The sequence below is a fragment of the Maniola hyperantus genome, chromosome 2, assembly GCF_902806685.2.
Source record: "Maniola hyperantus chromosome 2, iAphHyp1.2, whole genome shotgun sequence".
NCBI classification, from domain to species: Eukaryota; Metazoa; Arthropoda; class Insecta; order Lepidoptera; family Nymphalidae; genus Maniola; species Maniola hyperantus.
The window spans coordinates 4,165,964-4,184,419 of record NC_048537.1 but is presented as its reverse complement, the minus strand read 5'-3'; the positions used below and the strand labels follow the sequence as shown (position 1 = coordinate 4,184,419).

The window sequence follows — 18,456 nt, the reverse complement described above, 5'->3', positions numbered from 1 at the left end:
GCAAGTTTAACGGTAACATTAATTTAACCCAAATGTGTAACTGACCCTTGGAAGCTAACTTTAGTTTGGTTTTAACAAATGGTTAATTAATGTAGAGAATGATTTAGTATCAACCAAGAAGTAACTATCAATAATAATAATAGAGCTTGTGAGTTTAGTTTGCCATAGATTATTATGCTAAACTAAATTACCGAACTGTCAACCTTAGTTTACGTGTCACTGCATTATTTCGCTTTGCTGACGTCGCGCTTACTTCCCTGTTTTCCTTGCAAAACTTAGGTATAAATCAACTCTTTTTTTTAAATCTTTATATAAAGTTTCCAAAAACCAATATGGTCTCTTTTAAAATTAAATTACTCATAAATATAATATCATGCGAAATAAAATAATAGCAATAATCAATCCAACAAAATGAAAGCGCGCAGTACGCTACTTTCCATGTCATCGCATAATTTCATCTCGCTACGTTGATTATATTACCTCGTTCGCTTTTAACTTTAACTAACTTTAAAAAGAATATAATTAATAATGTACTAGTACTTTTATAATAATGTACTACCACTTTTATAAGTCGCGCTGATGTACCTGTGCAGAAATCTTATTTTTGAACGGCGCGAAAATATCTCAGCCAATAATTGTAGGGTGCGTCCGTGCGCTATTGGTTGTTGCCTACGCGCCATGTTTTGTACGCGCGAATTATGAGCGAGATAGCTAGATAGCTCGAGATGTTCTTGTGTTTAAAATCTTAACGTCAAGAAATAAGGTCTGAATTTCATTGGTGTACTGTACTTTCAGTTAGGTTGTGCTTTTCTGCGCAAATAAATTTTGGCGATGCGACTTATAAAAGCTTCCGCTCTTTTTCTAAAAAATAGTTATCTGCAAAAAATAGTTTAAAAAAGTAGACTGTATAGTTACCTACTAGTGACCCGCCCCGGCTTTCACGGGTAATATTTGTGCAGCGCATGCCACGTAAGCTATCAAATGGGTAATGGATACATACACCGGTATGTAGCTTATTTTGCCAAAATTTTCATAAATTTTATCCTATAGGTAACCTTCTTAGGTGATTCCTCTTTCTACTGATGGTATTTTCGTACGGCGTACTGTATGAAAATCCGTACAGTAGTTTCTGACTAGACTTTAATTTGTGATAGACGTGTGTACGTGTGTAATGAAGTGGTATGGTTAGCCTTAATTAATTACTATAAACTTATCTTGATAGTGAGTAATCACAAACTAATTGAATAGGAGTGTTAACCTGCCGGAGTACTTAACTGCTAACGAAAAACAAACTTTAATTATAATGGAACACAGTTTACTATGCTAAATAAGCGCGCTCTCGTTTCCATGAAAAAGGATAGGCTGAAATAGGTCACAACTCACACACCAGAGTCGAGAACTACTACATTTGAAAAGCACATTTCAAAGTGTCAAAGGAAACTTAATTATACTAAGATGGAGCTGCAGTGGGATAAAGTACGAAACACTAGCTGATGCCCGTGACTTCGTCCGCGTGGATTTACATTTTTCAAAATCCCGCGGGAACTCTTTGATTTTCTGGGATAAAAAGTAGCCTATGTGTTAATCCAGGGTATAATCTATCTCCATTACAAATTTCATCCAAATCCGTCCAGTAGTTTTTGCGTGATTGAGTAACAAACATTCAAACATCCAAACATCCACCCATTCACATTTATAATATTAGTAGGATTAGGATGAATGCTCTTGTAAAATGGGCGAATAATGTTCAGTATAATACAGTGTTTATAAAAAACACGTTCCTTGTTCCTTGGCTTTGCTAGTTACCAGTGGCGAAATGTCTATATAACACGATTCCCATCGGCTTCCCTTTCAGAATTGGCATAATATAGCGTAGACTTTACTAAACACTTTGAAGTAATTATTTCGTAAACGATAGTTTTTATTCTAAAAACTGTCTAAGACACTCTATAATGATTTGGAAATACCTATTCAACTATATTATATACCTATCACTCGACAGTGTAAAGCAATTTTTTGCTTGGTCGTTTCAACTTTTCATGTTGACTCAAGAGCTAGCCTGAATTTTTTTTTTCAAAATTTAAATAGGTAGTAGGTACCTCCGTATAGTGGAAACAAGTTTGTCTATGCTGTGCTTTTCAAATCTGTGTCTTCAACCTGTAGCTCTTATAATTTATTTTAAAATGGTGAAATGTGATACACATACAGACAGATCGACTGACACTGGACGGAGCTATAAGGGTTCCTTGTTCTAACTTCTAATACGGGACTATAAAAAGGTTGGCTTTTGTACCCGACTAAGGGAGTTTAGCAGTTATGACTGAATGATTGTCGATTCATCAATGCTCGTATAACTGCCAAACTATACTCATTAGATTTTAATATAAAAGGTTTCTTTTGGCTTTGTATTATCGTTCCAAATGTCATAGGCACAGCAAATCCTGTGTTGCAGATATATAGACATTAGACAAACTAAAATACTACATAATATACTAAAACTAACATATACGTACTAGGCAGTCCTATAAAAAAGTGTACAAAATACAGAAATATACTCATACTAGCTTATGCTCGCGACTTCGTCCGCGTGGACTACACAAATTTCAAACCCCCATTTCACCCCCTTAGGGGTTGAATTTTAAAAAATCCTTTCTTAGCGGATGCCTACGTCATAATAGCTACCTGCATGCCAAATTTCAGCCCGATTTGTCCAGTAGTTTGAGCTGTGCGTTGATAGATCAGTCAGTCTGTCAGTCAGTCAATCAGTCAGTCAGTCAGTCAGTCACCTATTCCTTTTATATATTTAGATTAGAAGATTTATCATCTCTTTTTAGATTGAAGTGAATTCATTATAATAATCCTGTGTTTGTAGCGCCTAAGCCGCTTTATCCTGGTAAGCTCTATAGCTCCCTGGGGGTAACAATAACAAAAAGCAGCACCGATCATAATAAGAAGGAAAATCAGTCAAGAACGAGTCGGGCTCGCAGACGCAGGGTTCCGTACCGTCGCACAAGAATAAACACTTTTTTAGGGTTCCGTACCTCAAAAGGAAAAACTGAACCCTTATAGGATCACTTTGTTGTCTGTCTGTCTATCTGTCTGTCAAAAAACCTACAGGGTACTTCCCGTTGACCTAGAATCATGAACTTTGGCAGTTAGGTAGATCTTATAGCTGACATTTGGGGAAAATCTGAAAATCGTGAATTTAGGGTTAGATCACACAAAAAAAATTAAATTGTGGTCATGAACTAATAATTAGTATTTTCAACTTTCGAAGTGAGTGACTATATCAAGTGGGATATCATATGAAAGGTCTTCACATGTACATTCTAAAATAGATTTTTATTTTTATGCATCATAGTTTTTGAATTATCGTGCAAAATGTCGAAAAATTACGACTGTAGTACGGAACCCTCATTGCGCGAGCCTGACTCGCACTTGGCCGGATTTTTTTTTCAGGGCGGCCATTCTGGAATGTTGTTGTAGCGGCATTAGAAATACACATTGTGCAAAAATACGTATTGACAATAATTGCTCTCTCCAACTCTTTATTCCGCCCACCATTGACGGGAACATGCATAGTTATACCTAACCGTTTTTTAGGGTTCCGTACCTCAAAAGGAAAAACGGAACCCTTATAGGATCACTTTGTTGCCTGTCTGTCTGTCTGTGTCTGTCTGTCGGTCTGTCAAGAAACCTAAAGGGTGCGAGGGTATCCTGCAAAATGTCGATAAAATACGACTGTAGTACGGAACCCTCATTGCGCGAGCCTGACTCGCACTTGGTCGCTTTTTTTCTTTCTTTCACTTCCAAGCGACATTTTTATCGCTGTGGTGTGGTTGCGGTGTCATTCATTAGTCTGAATAGAATCTTAGAGCAAATAACAGCACTCCAAGAATCTATCGAAGTCAATCAAATCACAAACGATGTTTGCTCTCCATGCTCGGCGCTACGCGAAACCATTCGACTCTTATTAGTTTCTAACTTACCTAATTAATTATTGCGAAGTAATTATGTTTTAAGTATGTACCTACTTATGTAGGTATACGAAGTCTTTTGATCACGAATATCGATGTTACAGTCTTTCTTTCTTTTATCCATTAAAAACTAGGTTGAAATGGCAATCGAGAAGGATACGCGGTATGCCCCGCACAGCCGCACAGCCCCCGCGCAAACCCGGTGCGGGCGAGCGTGGGTGACGTGTGGGTATGCGGGGCGTCCCCCCGGGCCCCACCTTATATCCCGATTGCCATCTCAATATGTCGCGGACTTATACTTTTAACTGTCACTGTTCACTTGACCGCTGTTCACTGACTGGACTTACACTTTTGACAAGAAACAGTCAAACGTGCTTTTTACTAAAAATACGGTTTAATAGTGCCTTTGACTCAAAAATAGCTCGCGGGTAAGCGCGGGGGCTGTGCATGCGGGGCCTCCCTAGTCCCTACCCCATAGTCTTATTAGAGATAATGTCCCATACCCCAATTGCGAACTCGACCTGTCGCGAACTATAGATATCAATAGAGTTTTACTTTACTCTTTCACTCACTCACTTGCTGGCGACAAGTTAGAATTTCTATAGGTACTATACCTATGGAAAATTATCATTTTAATTACAAATTTTAATAAGTACATATATAAAATATAACAATTTACGTAGGTAGGTAGGAGCTTACTGAATTATGTATGACCGACGATTCCACTTCACTATTCACAATTAATCGGTCACATTCAAGCTTAGTGTTTAAGTCGGTAGATACTAATTTCAATTATTAAAACACTAAAATATAAATAACTAGCTTATGTCCGCGACTTCGTCCGCGTGGGCTACACAAATTTCAAACCCCTATATCACCCCCTTAGGGGTTGAATTTTCAAAAATCCTTTCTTACCGGATGCCTACGTGATAATAGCTATCTGCATGCCAAATTTCAGCCCGGTCCGTCCAGTAGTTTGAGCTGTGCGTTGATAGATCAGTCAGTCAGTCAGTCAGTCACCTTTTTCTTTTATATATTTAGATTTACATCCACCGTACACACTCCGTTATATGTTATAGGTACTAGCTGATGCCCGCGACTTCGTCCGCGTGGATTTAGGTTTTTAAGAATGCCGTGAAAACCCTTTGTTCCTGGGATAAGAAGTAGCCTTAGTATGTACCTACCTACGTCTCCGAGATGCAAGCTATCTTTAGCCTTTTGTCAATATCGACTAAACGGATTAATCGAAAAGGTAATAGACAAGAAGACGGACACACTTTTGTATTTAAAATTTAGTATGGATTATTATCAATGCGTTCCTCAACTAGGTGGACGGACTTAATTCGCTCTGCAACATACCCGCCTGTCTTCGTGTGTGCACATAATGCGACCAACAGAAGTCGCTGGAGGGAGATTGCACGAGCAGCAGTGAAGAATTCATAGCCACGGCCCACGACCACTCTGTCAAGAGTGATCGATTGAGAAGAAGAATTATGGATGCAACTTAGATTATGTGGATGTTCTACAATAGTACAATATGATCGACATGATCACTAAACTAGGTAGGTATGTAATCCACTTCGAGCGTACTCAACTTTGATTAATATTTGCGATCGTCAAATAACAATCACTCGTCACATAATATGTAGTGAAACTAGTGAAGTGTAATTAATAGTTTATCGACAAGTAGGTACCTACTTACGTCATAATCTATCCATTACATTACTGTCACTACAATTTATAAAACAAAGTCCAGTTTACCTACGCGCTTATCTCAGAAACTAGTGTAAGGATTCCAGAGTTTTTCAGTTTCCACCAACAGATAGCCAGATTCTGCAATAAGGTTTAGGTATACCTAATAGGTATACCTTCTTTTTTGTAAAAATCTTAACATTAAGGGTGAGATCTATACAGCGCATTCTGACTTAGCTTAGACTTAAGACAGAGTTAAAACGAGACAGAGCTACATCTCTCACATAAATCTGTCTCGTTTTAACTCGATCTTAAGTCTGAGCAAAGTCAAAGTGCACTCTATAGATCTCAGCCTAACACTAACGACAACCCACAGCTTAGGCCCGTGAGTCTTATCATCATCATCATCATCATCAAGATTAACCCATCTGACTGGCATTCTTCTTTCTGGGCAGGTACGACGCCGTGTAGATACCGATTATTATGATGATTGCAATGGCGTTAATAAAAACTGCCCTTTCAGGCTGGTCCACTACTATCTTTAACTGCATCATCACTTACCACAAGGTGAGATTGCAACCAAGGGCTAGCTTGTCATTGAATTTTAAAAAATCTTTTCGTGCCAGCTGAATACCACTGAATACGGACTGAATAGCTAACATAATATTATCTAGGCTCTACCTACCTAAGTACCTATATTTTTATGCTAATTCGTCACGACCATGGAAGTCATTATTTTTCCGTTACTTATTAATTTTAGACGCCATTTATTTGTTTACTGGAAATACTATGTAGAGAATTTTATCAAATAATAATAATTATCATGCTTAAATTTTATAATTAACCCACACAAAATAAAAATAAAATATTGTAAAAATTATTACGGAAAATATAACGCTTGTTAAAAACAATAAATATACTCACTTAGCAAAATTATATTTATTTTGAAAACTTCGCAACAAGCCAAATGAGCCAACTTCGTGATGCGTAAGCAAACCATGTAAGAAGCTACAACATTTTAAAATTTTAATTGGCTTTAAGGCAAAAATTTCATCATCATGATCAACCCATCGCCGGCTCACTAAATAGCACGGGTCTCCTAGAGTGAGAAGGGTTTTGGCCATAGTCTACAACGCTGGCCATGTGCGGATTAGTAGACTTCACACACCTTTGAGAACATTATGGAGAACTCTCAGGCATACAGGTTTCCTCACGATCTTTTCCTTCACCGGTAAAACAAGTGATATTTAATTAATTAAAACACACATAACTCCGAAAAGTTAGAGGTGCGTGCCCGGGATCGAACCCCCGACCTCCGAGTAGAAGGCGGACGTCCTAACCACTAGGCTATCACAGCTTCCTAACCACTAGGCTATCACAGCTTAGAATAGAGAATATAACGCTTGTTAAAAACAATAAATATACTCACTTAGTAAAATTATATTTATTTTGAAAACTTCGCAACAAGCCAAATGAGCCAACTTCGTGATGCGTAAGTAAACCATGTAAGAAGCTTCAACATTTCAAAACTATTGGCTTTAAGGCAAAATTTACTTAATAATAATTTCAAATGTCTTTGGTTATTAAAAAAAAATTAATTAATTTGCAAAAAATGAACTTAATTGGTAATACCAAACGTTGATACGCGTTCCTCACTCATCTCGCTCTTGAGTACGCCCCGCCCGTACCTAAATGTTTTTGCAATAGCATGCTCTCACGTTTGACTTAAAACAAGCATGGGCCATGGAGAGTACACCGGTAAAAACATATTCGATATAACCGGAATATGTGGATAAGTGAACAAAAGTGAAATGAAGTGAACATACCTGAATCCGGCAGCAGCTTTCCTTTCAGCTCCACGTCATTTTCAGCTGACGTAGCACCGTAGTTCTTGAAAGTTTTGCCCGAAGGCTCATCGAATTTAGTCACCTTGAAGCGTTCCGACATTTTCACTTTCTTATAACACTTACACTTATGTATAACTTACCGTTATATAATCCGATAAAGAGATTAAACACTGATATGGTATGTTTATATTTTGGATATGTTTATTGTCTACATAAAGATATGTTAAAGATATGATAGTTTTAAAGATTTTCACAGTTATAATGTCATAGTCACTATAGCATTAATGTAAGAGGATGTTAGTTCGCTAAGCTGTTTTTAAAATATAACGTTAGTCATACTTACCAAATAGTCTCAGGTTTTGAAATATTTGCATAAGAAACTAGGTATTTGATCAGTGCCATGCCGTGACGAGGTGGTCTACATAGGTACGAATAGACTGTTATTTTATGGCCAAATTACTAACTACAGTAAATTTTCATAATAATACCACTATTATTTATGATTGTAAAAAAATTAACGACCATAAACCAATTCCACGTTACAACTATGCCTATTCTAATGTGTTTGTTAGGGTTCCGTACCTCAAAAGGAAAAAAGGAATCCTTATAGGATCAACTCGTTGTCTGTCTCTCTGTTTGTCCATCTGTCTGTCTGTCGTGGCTGTCAAGAAAACCTATAGCAACCTATATAATTTGGCAGGTAAGTAGGTTTTATAGCACAAATAAAGGAAAAAAATCCGAAAACCTTCTGTCTTCGGTAGATTGATGGAGTGGCATGAGGGTTTTAGGGGTTCGGAACTGGAAAAAAGACGGAGAAGTTTGCTTGACCAAGCCAAGGTCCACCCATGATGAAACAATTAGCAATGAAATATACCTACTCAAGACCAAAACCTGTAGTAGGTATACTAAGTAGGTTTAAAACTTTACAAAAGTACCTATAAGTAATTTGGATTTGTTTTATTCTGAAGTTAGACATTTTGTAGAGGAAGTAAGGATAGTAAAAGTGATAATTTAAAAAGTGTAACAAAATTACTTACTTAAAAGTAGGTATATTTTACTGAAACAAACTCAACAAACTGTGTAAAATAAATTTTAATGTGTCATGAAAAATCATGATTCCTTATCGTGGCCAATAACTACCTAATAGGTACTCTGTAGAGATTAGTTTTCAATACGTTATAAAATATATAAATTTATTATTTTGTTCTATTCTAGGTACTAAATAATAATATGCAATTAATATTTATGGTAGTATCCTAATTGATGATATTTTCAAAGAACAATGTGTTTACTCAGCTATAAAATGGTGTACATATCACTATTTATAATGTTAAATGTGTTATTGTGTTGTCAATTCAACGCATGCATATGGCTGTTTTCCGTCGAAGCGACAACATGCGACAATGCGGCATGCTACAAGTGGAAATTTACTGACGATTCTTGCTACTTTTTAATTTATTATATTACTAGCTGATGCCCGCGATTTCGTCCGCGTGGAATTAGGTTATTAAAAATCCCGTGGGAACTCTTTGATTTTCCGGGATAAAAAGTAGCCTATGTCACTCTCCAGGTTTTTATCTATACCCATGCAAAACATCACGTCAATCCGTTGCATCGTTGCGACGTGATTGAAGGACAAACCAACAATCACACTTTCGCATTTATAATAAAGGTACTGATCTACATGCGATCTTGTAGAGGCCTTGTGGCATGTTACTATGCCGTACTATATTATTTGGCTTAAGGGAATTATGAAGCTTTAGTAACTAGTGACGTGCTCCGGCTTCACGTGCCTGGTATTAAAATGTTTAGTATAGAATCATTTCGATTCATTTCATTGTTAGAAAGATTCTATTGATGAAAGTTTGAATAAAATTCGTTTAGCACTTTTCGAGATCAGCGAGCGCGGTCAAAGTCAAACAAACCGAATGACGCAGTGAGGTTTTCCTTCGTTAGCATAATTATTGGAGTACGGACTATGTAGAGCTAGGTGTAACGCACACCGGCAGAGCCGTGACGCGGCAAGTTCAATTAATGATTTTATTTTATTTCTATCTTCCTTCCTCTTCATTAAAGAAAAAAATGACAGTTTTAAAGTCGTTTAATGAAATGAAAACTTTCGAATACAGCAGAATAAGTCATAATAAGTATTAAAAAAGACAATTCTCGAAATCTTCGTGAAAAATCCTAAACTTATTTTATTCCGTGAAGTATCTGAGAGGAATTCGATTCTTCACTCAAAGGGACCTTGGATATTTTCAGACTGCTAGGCCTTTGAATAAATCAACACGGTCGGTTATCGACTGATTTATTTTTAAATATTTTCTGTAGGTATAATATATTTTTCATCTTAACATTTTTCGGATATCAATGCGAGTTATATTTATTATTGTAATCTAAATTCTATAAGCTCACAAGTTTGTGTTTGTTTACGCAAAAATTCACTCTATAAGTCCCGCAAATTGCAAATGCGCGAGACCGCCATTTTAGTGACTTCAGCACTAGACTGAAGTTTCGAGCTGATGGTATATTTTTATTTCGGCTGACGTCAAAAACGTCATTTCAATGTTAATGAGACATGGTTCCAGCGCAATAGCAATTTGCGGGACTTATATACGTACTGGCTTGGGAAAATTACCATGATAATAATAAAACGGGAAAAAGTTGATAGATACTAATTCGGCTGCACACATTCTGTGAACTAAAAGTAATTTAAAAGTCCAAAAATGGTCCAAAAATAATACTATCCTTTTTCGTAGGCAACAGTATAGAATACAGTTAGTACAACACAAGAACGCGCGCGCTAAATATGACCCCCTATCGTTCAGTTTTCATCGTCACTGTGACACACTTTTTAAGGGGTTTGTTTGTATTAAACGATAAGTATTTTACCTACAAATGTTGAGTACATTGATAGATATAATTTAACAACCTGGATTAGCTGTTATCATGTCCAATATAATCCTATGGATATCCTGATAACTGTACAAAGTGTACTACAGTGAAGCCTTATGTTAACAGATAAAAATGATACTATCACTGAGGTATTTTTCCTGGCTTTGTGGTTATGTTGCGTTGTATTCGCAGCCTTTATCGAGTTTCGAGCTGTACCCGTAGTACAAGATTTTACGTCTCACCAAACCAAACCAAATTCGAGAGTCGAAATATTTCCGCGTTACAGTAAAATGGACCTAAACAGCCTTGAATTGAAGTCAAATATTCAATGCCACTGATTTTAATTTCGCAATGTTTCCACTTGGAGCGCTGGCTGTAGAAGTGTAGACAAACTTGAGCTTTAAAACAATGCATTTAAGATCCAGTTTACTGTAACGCGGAAGTATTTCGACTCTCGAATTTGGTTTGGTTTGGTGAGACGTAAAATCTTGTACTACGGGTACTGATTGTATATTTTTATTTCGGCTGACATCAAAATGACGTCATTTCAAAGTTAATGAGACATGGTTTCAGCGCAATAGCAATTTGCGGGACTTATAGGTATACAAACGCCAGATGACGATCAATTGATATGTATTGGAAACCGGGGTTAATTAACTGTTGATGAAACTTAGTAATTGTATGCGCACTGTGAATCGACACTAGATAACATTGATTGCAACGTCAGTAATGCAACTTGTTTCGCCGAAAATTATATCAGTACCCTTACCTAGCCTTACCCTAATTATAAATGCGAAAGTGTATTTGTTTGTTGGTTTGTCCTTCAATCAGGTCGTAACGGAGCGACGGATTGATTGCATGGGTATAGTCAAAGACCTGGAGATTGACATACTAGGCTAGGCTACTTTTTGCACATGCCTAACAAATAGATTGGAGCTACCTACCAGGTATCATGTTTGCATAATTGGAATTGTGTTTGCATAGGTGTTTTATGCCAGGTCACGATTTGATATTATGACTCTATCATTCTACTAGGTATGCTATGCTTCATTTACAATATAGAGTGCATCTTTGCGATAATATTCAATGAATAAAAAAGATCCAGCACAATAAAAATACTTTTGAAGTGGTTTAAATAGTATAGGTACTTACCTTATAAAATACCTACCTACTTACTTAAAATTATATACATTCTCCGAAATGTAAAAAAAAAATAACACATAAACCGAGTAGTACAATATTTACTCGAAAATCCTCTATTGACGAATTTGGGGAAATCCCATTGAATATTGATTTTTTGCAGAAACTAGCTTTTACCGTCTGGTTTTTTTGCTAAGAACCTTCTTGTAGCGACTTAGTTACTGTAACAACCTACTTTCTTAAAACATTTTAACCAGCAGGATCTTAAGCAGAATTAAAACCAGGGAGAAAGACAAAATCAGATTAATTAGTTAGTTAGTTAAATGGACGAGTTTAGAAAATTCTATGCATACGTATCCAGACAACTTACATATACTAATGACGTTTTTAGGTTCATTCATACAAAAAGGAAACTCTAGGTTTCTAAGTTTTACTTATGAAGATTACCTACTCTTCGAACATGTCATAGTATCTGCATGCAGCCCTTGCTAGTCCTTTGAGTGTGTAAGTACATGCTCGATGTTTTCATTCTACAAGTCCCGCAAATTGCTAATGCGCGTGTTCGCCATTTTCGTGACGTCAGCACTAGACTGAAGTCTCGAGCTGATGGTAGGTATATTTTTATTTCAGTTGACGCCAAAATGACGTCATTTCGATGTTAACGAGACAAGGTTCCGGCGCAGTAGCAATTTGCGGGACTTATAAACAAATCCGAATGCGTTGGCGCAATACATCTATATTTGTTGATTGTGACTTTTTTCCAAAATTGTGCTTTGAGTGTAAGTTAAAAATCATGACCCTGAAGTTATTTTAATCAGCCAATATCGACGTCTATTAATTTACGCGCTGGATTTTTGGATTGCCTTACGTTTATGAAGCAACTTGATTTTCGCCATTTTGGTGCCGATAGCAGCAGTGAGCGTCACGTGAGCGTACTCGGAACTAAATGTTAGTGACGAGACATAGTATCAATTATTATTCTCAACATGAATGCATACGACACAAAGTGTAAATTTTAATTCCCGGTACGCTCGGTGGGGCGTTTTAAATCAGTACAAAAAATAGCTGTGTGTGTTGTATATGGCACACATCTTCCAGCGTACCTATAAGCCCATTTCAGGGGCTAAAATTAAGATCAATTAATAACGACGTAATCCATACTAAATGACAGATTTACGCCAACACACATAATAGGTTCGATAGCGTCGTCAATGAACTCTGCTAAGTGAGAGTAAGCGGGAAAAACACTGCCTTTTGAATTAATTAAGTTACTTGACCATTTCGAGATTCACCGAGGATGATAACAGGAGTCACCAAGAAGGTCATTTTTCTTTCGAGGTCAAGGCTAAAACAAAAAATAATCACAGACAGACATAATTCAATGATAATTCATTACAATGTAGGTGCTAGTTAACTAGATATTTGACTTAGCTAAGAGCACCTAAATAAACATAATATAATGTGCTTTGCATAGCAAAAGTCAATATTTTCACATAATTTAATATTCATGTTTTTAAGAAGTTCGTTAAATCTGATATTGCAATAATCTCCGTTTGAGTCAGAGTTTGCCAAATGGATTTTGCCTAAGTAGGTAATCCTTTTACTAAACCCCTCAACTTTTATTTTCGAAAAACACTTTAAATTACCTAATTGTTTTGTCCTAATCACATCACATCACACTAATATTATAAAGGTGATATTTTGTATGTGTGTGTGTGTGCGTGTGTGTGCGTGAGAGAGCGTGTGTATGTGTATGTTTGTTACACTTTCACACAAAAACTACTTATGGATTTGGCTTTGGCATGACTTCGAAATGGAGATAGATTATTATTTATTATCCTACTCTAAATTACCACATAAGCTACTTTTTATACCGGAAAATGAATGGGATTTCGAAAAACCTAAATCCACGCGGACGGTGTTTCGGTTTCGAATAAAATGAAAATGTTCAGTCCCATCAAAGTTCTTAAAAGAACTTTTATGGGAGTGAAAAAAAAAGTGTAATCTCTTTTATAAGTGTGTTAGATTGAATTTATAACCGACTTTAAGAATGAAGGTTTACTTTAAACTACTTTAACTTTAACTTAAAACTTAGTTTTGTGTGAACGATTTTTGATAGGTGACATGTTAAGAAGATTTTAAGAACTTAAGCAGTTTTACTTTTTAGAATAAACTAAAAAAACAAGATACCAGACATGAAATTACCTGCGAATATATTAGGTCTTCAATCCACTGAACCGTACCAACGCGGTCCCAGTGACACATCGTATTTGTCACTTCGTTGCACTATGTAGTAGAAGGTGAGTGCCTAGTACCTACATCGTTTGAGTGGCTTGAACACTATTGAGATACCTAGATTGCTAGACTTATTGAACGTGTTCTAAGTATGTTTTTGGGTATGTAAAGAGAGATAAATCAGCATCATCATCATCATGATCAACCCATCACCGGCTCGGCTCACTACAGAGCGCAGGTCTCCTCTCTGAGTGAGAAGGGTTTTTGGCCATAGCCTACCACGCTGGCCATGTGCGGATTGGTAGACTTCACACACCTTTGAGAACATTATGGAGAACTCTCAGGCATGCAGGTTTCCTCACGATGTTTTCCTTCACCGTTAAAGCAAGTGATATTTAATTAATTAAAACGCACATAGCTCCGAAAAGTTAGAGGTGCGTGCCCGGGATCGAACCCCCGACCTCCGATTAGAAGGCAGACGTCCTATCCACTAGGCTAAATATATCATAAATGGACCTAATAAGAAAAATTATATAATTTACTAAATAAAGACGCTAAATAAATAGATCATTTCATGGAAATTCCTGTCAAAATTACCCCAAGTCAGCTTACCTATCAATTTTGTCCAAGACTTCTTCCGCGTGGATATAGGCTATTTAAAAATCCTCCACGTCTCTACATAATATAAAATAAAGTCGCTTCCCGCGTCCGTATGTATGTATGAACGCGTAGATCTTTTAAACTACGCAACGGATTTTAATGCGGTTTCACCAATAGATAGAGTGATTCAAGAGGAATGTTTATAGCTATAGTTTAATTCTCCAAAAATTAGAGATCCCTAGAGAAATTGAAATAATGTGAATTTGGTCGGAAAAAAATACCCTCATTTGAGAGTTTCCGAGGCAATGACACCACATTAGTATCTACATTGCACCCATGCGAAGCCGGGGCGGGTCGCTAGTTTATAATATTAACTAGTAGGATTTTATTCTGTTTAGTGTGTATAAACCTTTAAATTTTAAAGGTTGAGTCATAATGACGTCACATTACACGTTACATTCGTAATTTTCATTTGAGCTAATAAATTCCTTCCGGTAGTGAGTTACCTAACACTCACTCATATTATAAACGAACAATGTACTTATCTATTCTATCAAAATAATGTTTGTATGACGTAGTACTATACTTAATTGTCAAAAAGTATTGTATAAATATTATGTCTGTCGAAATGGATAGGTGCCTAATAGTGATTGTGATAACGTCGCGCCTTCCTGTGTTTATTAAAAACAATATTATGTTATCAAATAACCAGGCAATGGTTAAAATTAGACCAGAGAAAGTAGGTATATTGTGTTCTAACTTTAAATATTGGAGGTGACTAGATGGCCACAAGCGATCGTTCGATAGTAAAAAATATACGCCAACAAGTTTTTTATTAGCGCATTTTTTAATGGAAGTGTCAAATATAATTTTGGAATATGTAGTAGGTACCTACTAACCTAAGTAGCTTAGATCGAAATCTAATCACCCTGACTCCACGCAGTTTTGTCTATCTTATCCCTAAAATGTTTTCGTAAAGCACGAGGCCCTTCTGCTCGCGAACGAAGGGGCGACGAAGGGAGTCTTCTGGCGAACACATGTAAAAAAACCGGCCAAGTGCGAGTCAGACTCGCGCACCGAGGGTTCCGTACTACAATCGTATTTTGTCGACATTTTGCACGATAGATCAAAACTATGCCTAAAAATAAATAATAATCTGTTTTAGAATGTACCTACAGGTAAAGTCCTTTCATATGAGACCCCACGTATAGTAGGTAATTTTAGTTTGAAAGTTGAAAATAGTAATATTTGTTCATGAACACATTTTACAGACAGACAGACAGACAGAGGTACGGAACCCAAAAAAAATGTAGGTACATACCTAAAAACTATTAAAGTAGGTATGTACATAATAGGTAGGTAATAGGTATGTACCTACTGTATGTAACATAAGTGCTAAATATATTCAGCAAATATTTTTTTACTATAGTTTTGTTAGGGCATAAGAATATGAAACCAACGCCAGTCATCATTATTCTGCACACTAGGTCGTATTATGCCATACCGGCAACGCATAATAATTCATTGTTGATTTCACCTTGAACTACACAGTCGTTCCGTTCGAAATCTCGTAAACGTAGGAATTTCATGCAATTTCGAATGAAATCTTACTAAGTAGGTAGGTAGTAGGTACCTACCTATATTTTTTAGCCCGAACAAAATGGGAACTCACTCGCCATCTTACCTTCACGGTTTACCTTTAAAATAAGGAATAAAATCGTACTTTTGACAGACTTTAGACAACGAAGTGATCCTATAAGGGTTCCTTTTTTTCCTTTTGAGGTAGGGAACCGTAAAAAAGAAATTATACTATCCATCCATATCAAGTATTGAACATTCTACTTAATATTATAAAATGTGAAAGTGTGTTTGTTTGTTGATTTGTCTTTCAATCATGCTGCAACGGATCGAAGTAATTTTTGCATGAGAATATTGTTAAGTAGTATCTATATAAAGAACTGGATATAGTTAGGCTACTTTTTATCGGAAAAATCAAAAATCAAAATTCCTTATCATCAAATTTTTAATCATCATAGACTATATACCTACTATGTACCTACCTATATGAGTATAAGTATATCGATTTTATCTGTGCGTGAAAGCCCTAATCTCAAAAAGTGCTAAACGGAATTACTTAGCATAAGTTTTCACTAATATCTGAATAGAGATCTCTGGAAAAGGTTTCTTACACATAGGTATAAACACGAAGGTAAGGCCGTGCAAAGCCGGGGTAAGATCGATTAATTTTAATTAGATACACCGTTAAAGCTGAATAAACATCAATATTATATTTCATGTGACATCGGTCTTCTTATTAAAACAGATTATATTACTCACGTGCCTAAATTGAAGCTCTGAAAATTGTATATTATATACCTAGGTCATGTCCAGTGAAATCACAGCTGAGTGACAACCCTAACACCCTATGATGATTAACGAGATAACACTGCATTCAGCACTGACCAAGTACCACGGTCCTTATACGGAATGAATGAAACATTTTCGGCGCCAGCGGCAGCGTCCACTATTTACATCTCGCGTCCTTTACCTGTATGATTACAGCTTAGCGTATCTAATCTAGTTAGCTAGTGGACTCCTCACATCACCGCGAAGCCGACGTGTGCGAAAAAAGTTCAACAAACTTAACCTTAAACGTCAACATCGATCGTCAATCGAAACGCATTCGATTATTTGTTTACATAAAACGCACTCCGTTGCATGTGAAATGTATCAAGTAACATTTTCAACTGTTTTGGGCAGTTGGCACCCCTATTTGGTGTTAGTATACTTAAGAACTACACATGTTTAGGTTGACAGCAAGTTGATAGTTTGGTGTACTTTTTCAGCGTATTTAGCGCGAGTTTACAGGCCGTACAGAGCAGCCAGGGGACGCGTGCGACGCGCGACGGTCCGTACTCGTCTGGCTATCGTCTATCGCGCCGACTCTCCGCGCAATTCTACACTGTACACTTGTGTATGTACTGTACTTTAACATGTTGCTCTATAACAGTGTGCTAAAGTATCGCAGGAGCTGATGTTGCGACTTGTGGCAGTGTGATTGTTTACAGCGACCTATTTTGCAGTAAAAAGGGGCAATTATGTATGCAAACGTTTGCAGGGACTCAGTCAAGCGTCCTCACTAGGGAAACTAGGTGAAACGAACTTTATTGCAGCGATCCTGAAAATATCCAGTCCGTTGCAATAAAGTCTAGTATAAGCTTCAATTAAGCTCAACCGTAAAAGGAGTAAACTGAAATCTGAAAGGTCGGCGGTTCGGAACCCCACCCGTTGCACTATAATTGTCGTACCTACTCCTACCACGCATGGTGCAAGGTCCTACTGCCGCCAGAAGTTCCTTATTTTCTGAAAAACAAAATGTGTGGGATAGAGTAGTGCTAGTGTGGTACTTTTAATGTAGGATCTTGCTCTATTCAGCTTTATAAAGTCACATCGTTTTCAGTTACTTCCGATTCATATGCGGCTCCTACATACCTAACCATTATCTACATTATCGTGCTTTCTACCTATTTTCATAACTTCTCGCGAGTTTTATAAGTATAGATTGTTACGACTATACTTACTCTCGTATTAAGACGACGCAAGCCCGACTAGTTTCGAACCCATCCGGGGGGGTTTCCACAGGGTTTAACTTAGAGGATTTCAGAGGCTTTTACCTCACGACAGTTTAAACACTCGCGAGTTTAAAATACTTGCAAGTATTTTAGTGTAGTGCAAATACTTGCAACTCGCGAGTATTTCAGTGTTTAAACTATCGTGAGGTAAAAAACCTCTGAAATCCTCTGAGTTTTGAAGTGATCTTGTTTACCGGTAGGTACCTACATATAGAAAAAATACATAATATTATTTTGACTACTTATTTAATGTGTGGCATTAGGATACACCTTACAAAATGAAAGATATAGATAGATATACTTAGGTAAACAACATGACTTCAAAAATGAAAAAAAATGAAAATTATTATAGACTTATTGTCATTTAAAGTACCGTATGTAGAGCAATGATAGTGGCTTTTTATTTTCTTCTACGAGACAAAGACCTTCTGTTCTATT

General features: G+C 36.7%; 1 protein-coding gene across 4 annotated transcripts in view; it reads right to left on the bottom strand.

The window, feature by feature from the left end:
• The window catches only part of kcc (solute carrier family 12 member kcc), a 334,603-nt gene extending 317,312 nt beyond the window's left edge, over nucleotides 1-17,291 (bottom strand). For 2 of the 4 annotated variants that reach the window (XM_069505270.1, XM_069505294.1), the window contains exons 1-2: nucleotides 16,935-17,291; nucleotides 7,496-7,789 (exon numbers count right to left, since the gene is read on the bottom strand). In XM_069505270.1, coding sequence (XP_069361371.1) covers nucleotides 7,496-7,616 — 121 coding nt within the window. In that variant the 5' untranslated portion in view covers nucleotides 7,617-7,789; nucleotides 16,935-17,291. Of the gene's footprint in view, nucleotides 1-7,495; nucleotides 7,827-16,934 lie in introns of all 4 variants that reach the window. The other 2 variants (XM_069505276.1, XM_069505297.1) reach the window with 2 other exon arrangements.
• Between the last annotated feature and the right edge of the window lie 1,165 nt (nucleotides 17,292-18,456).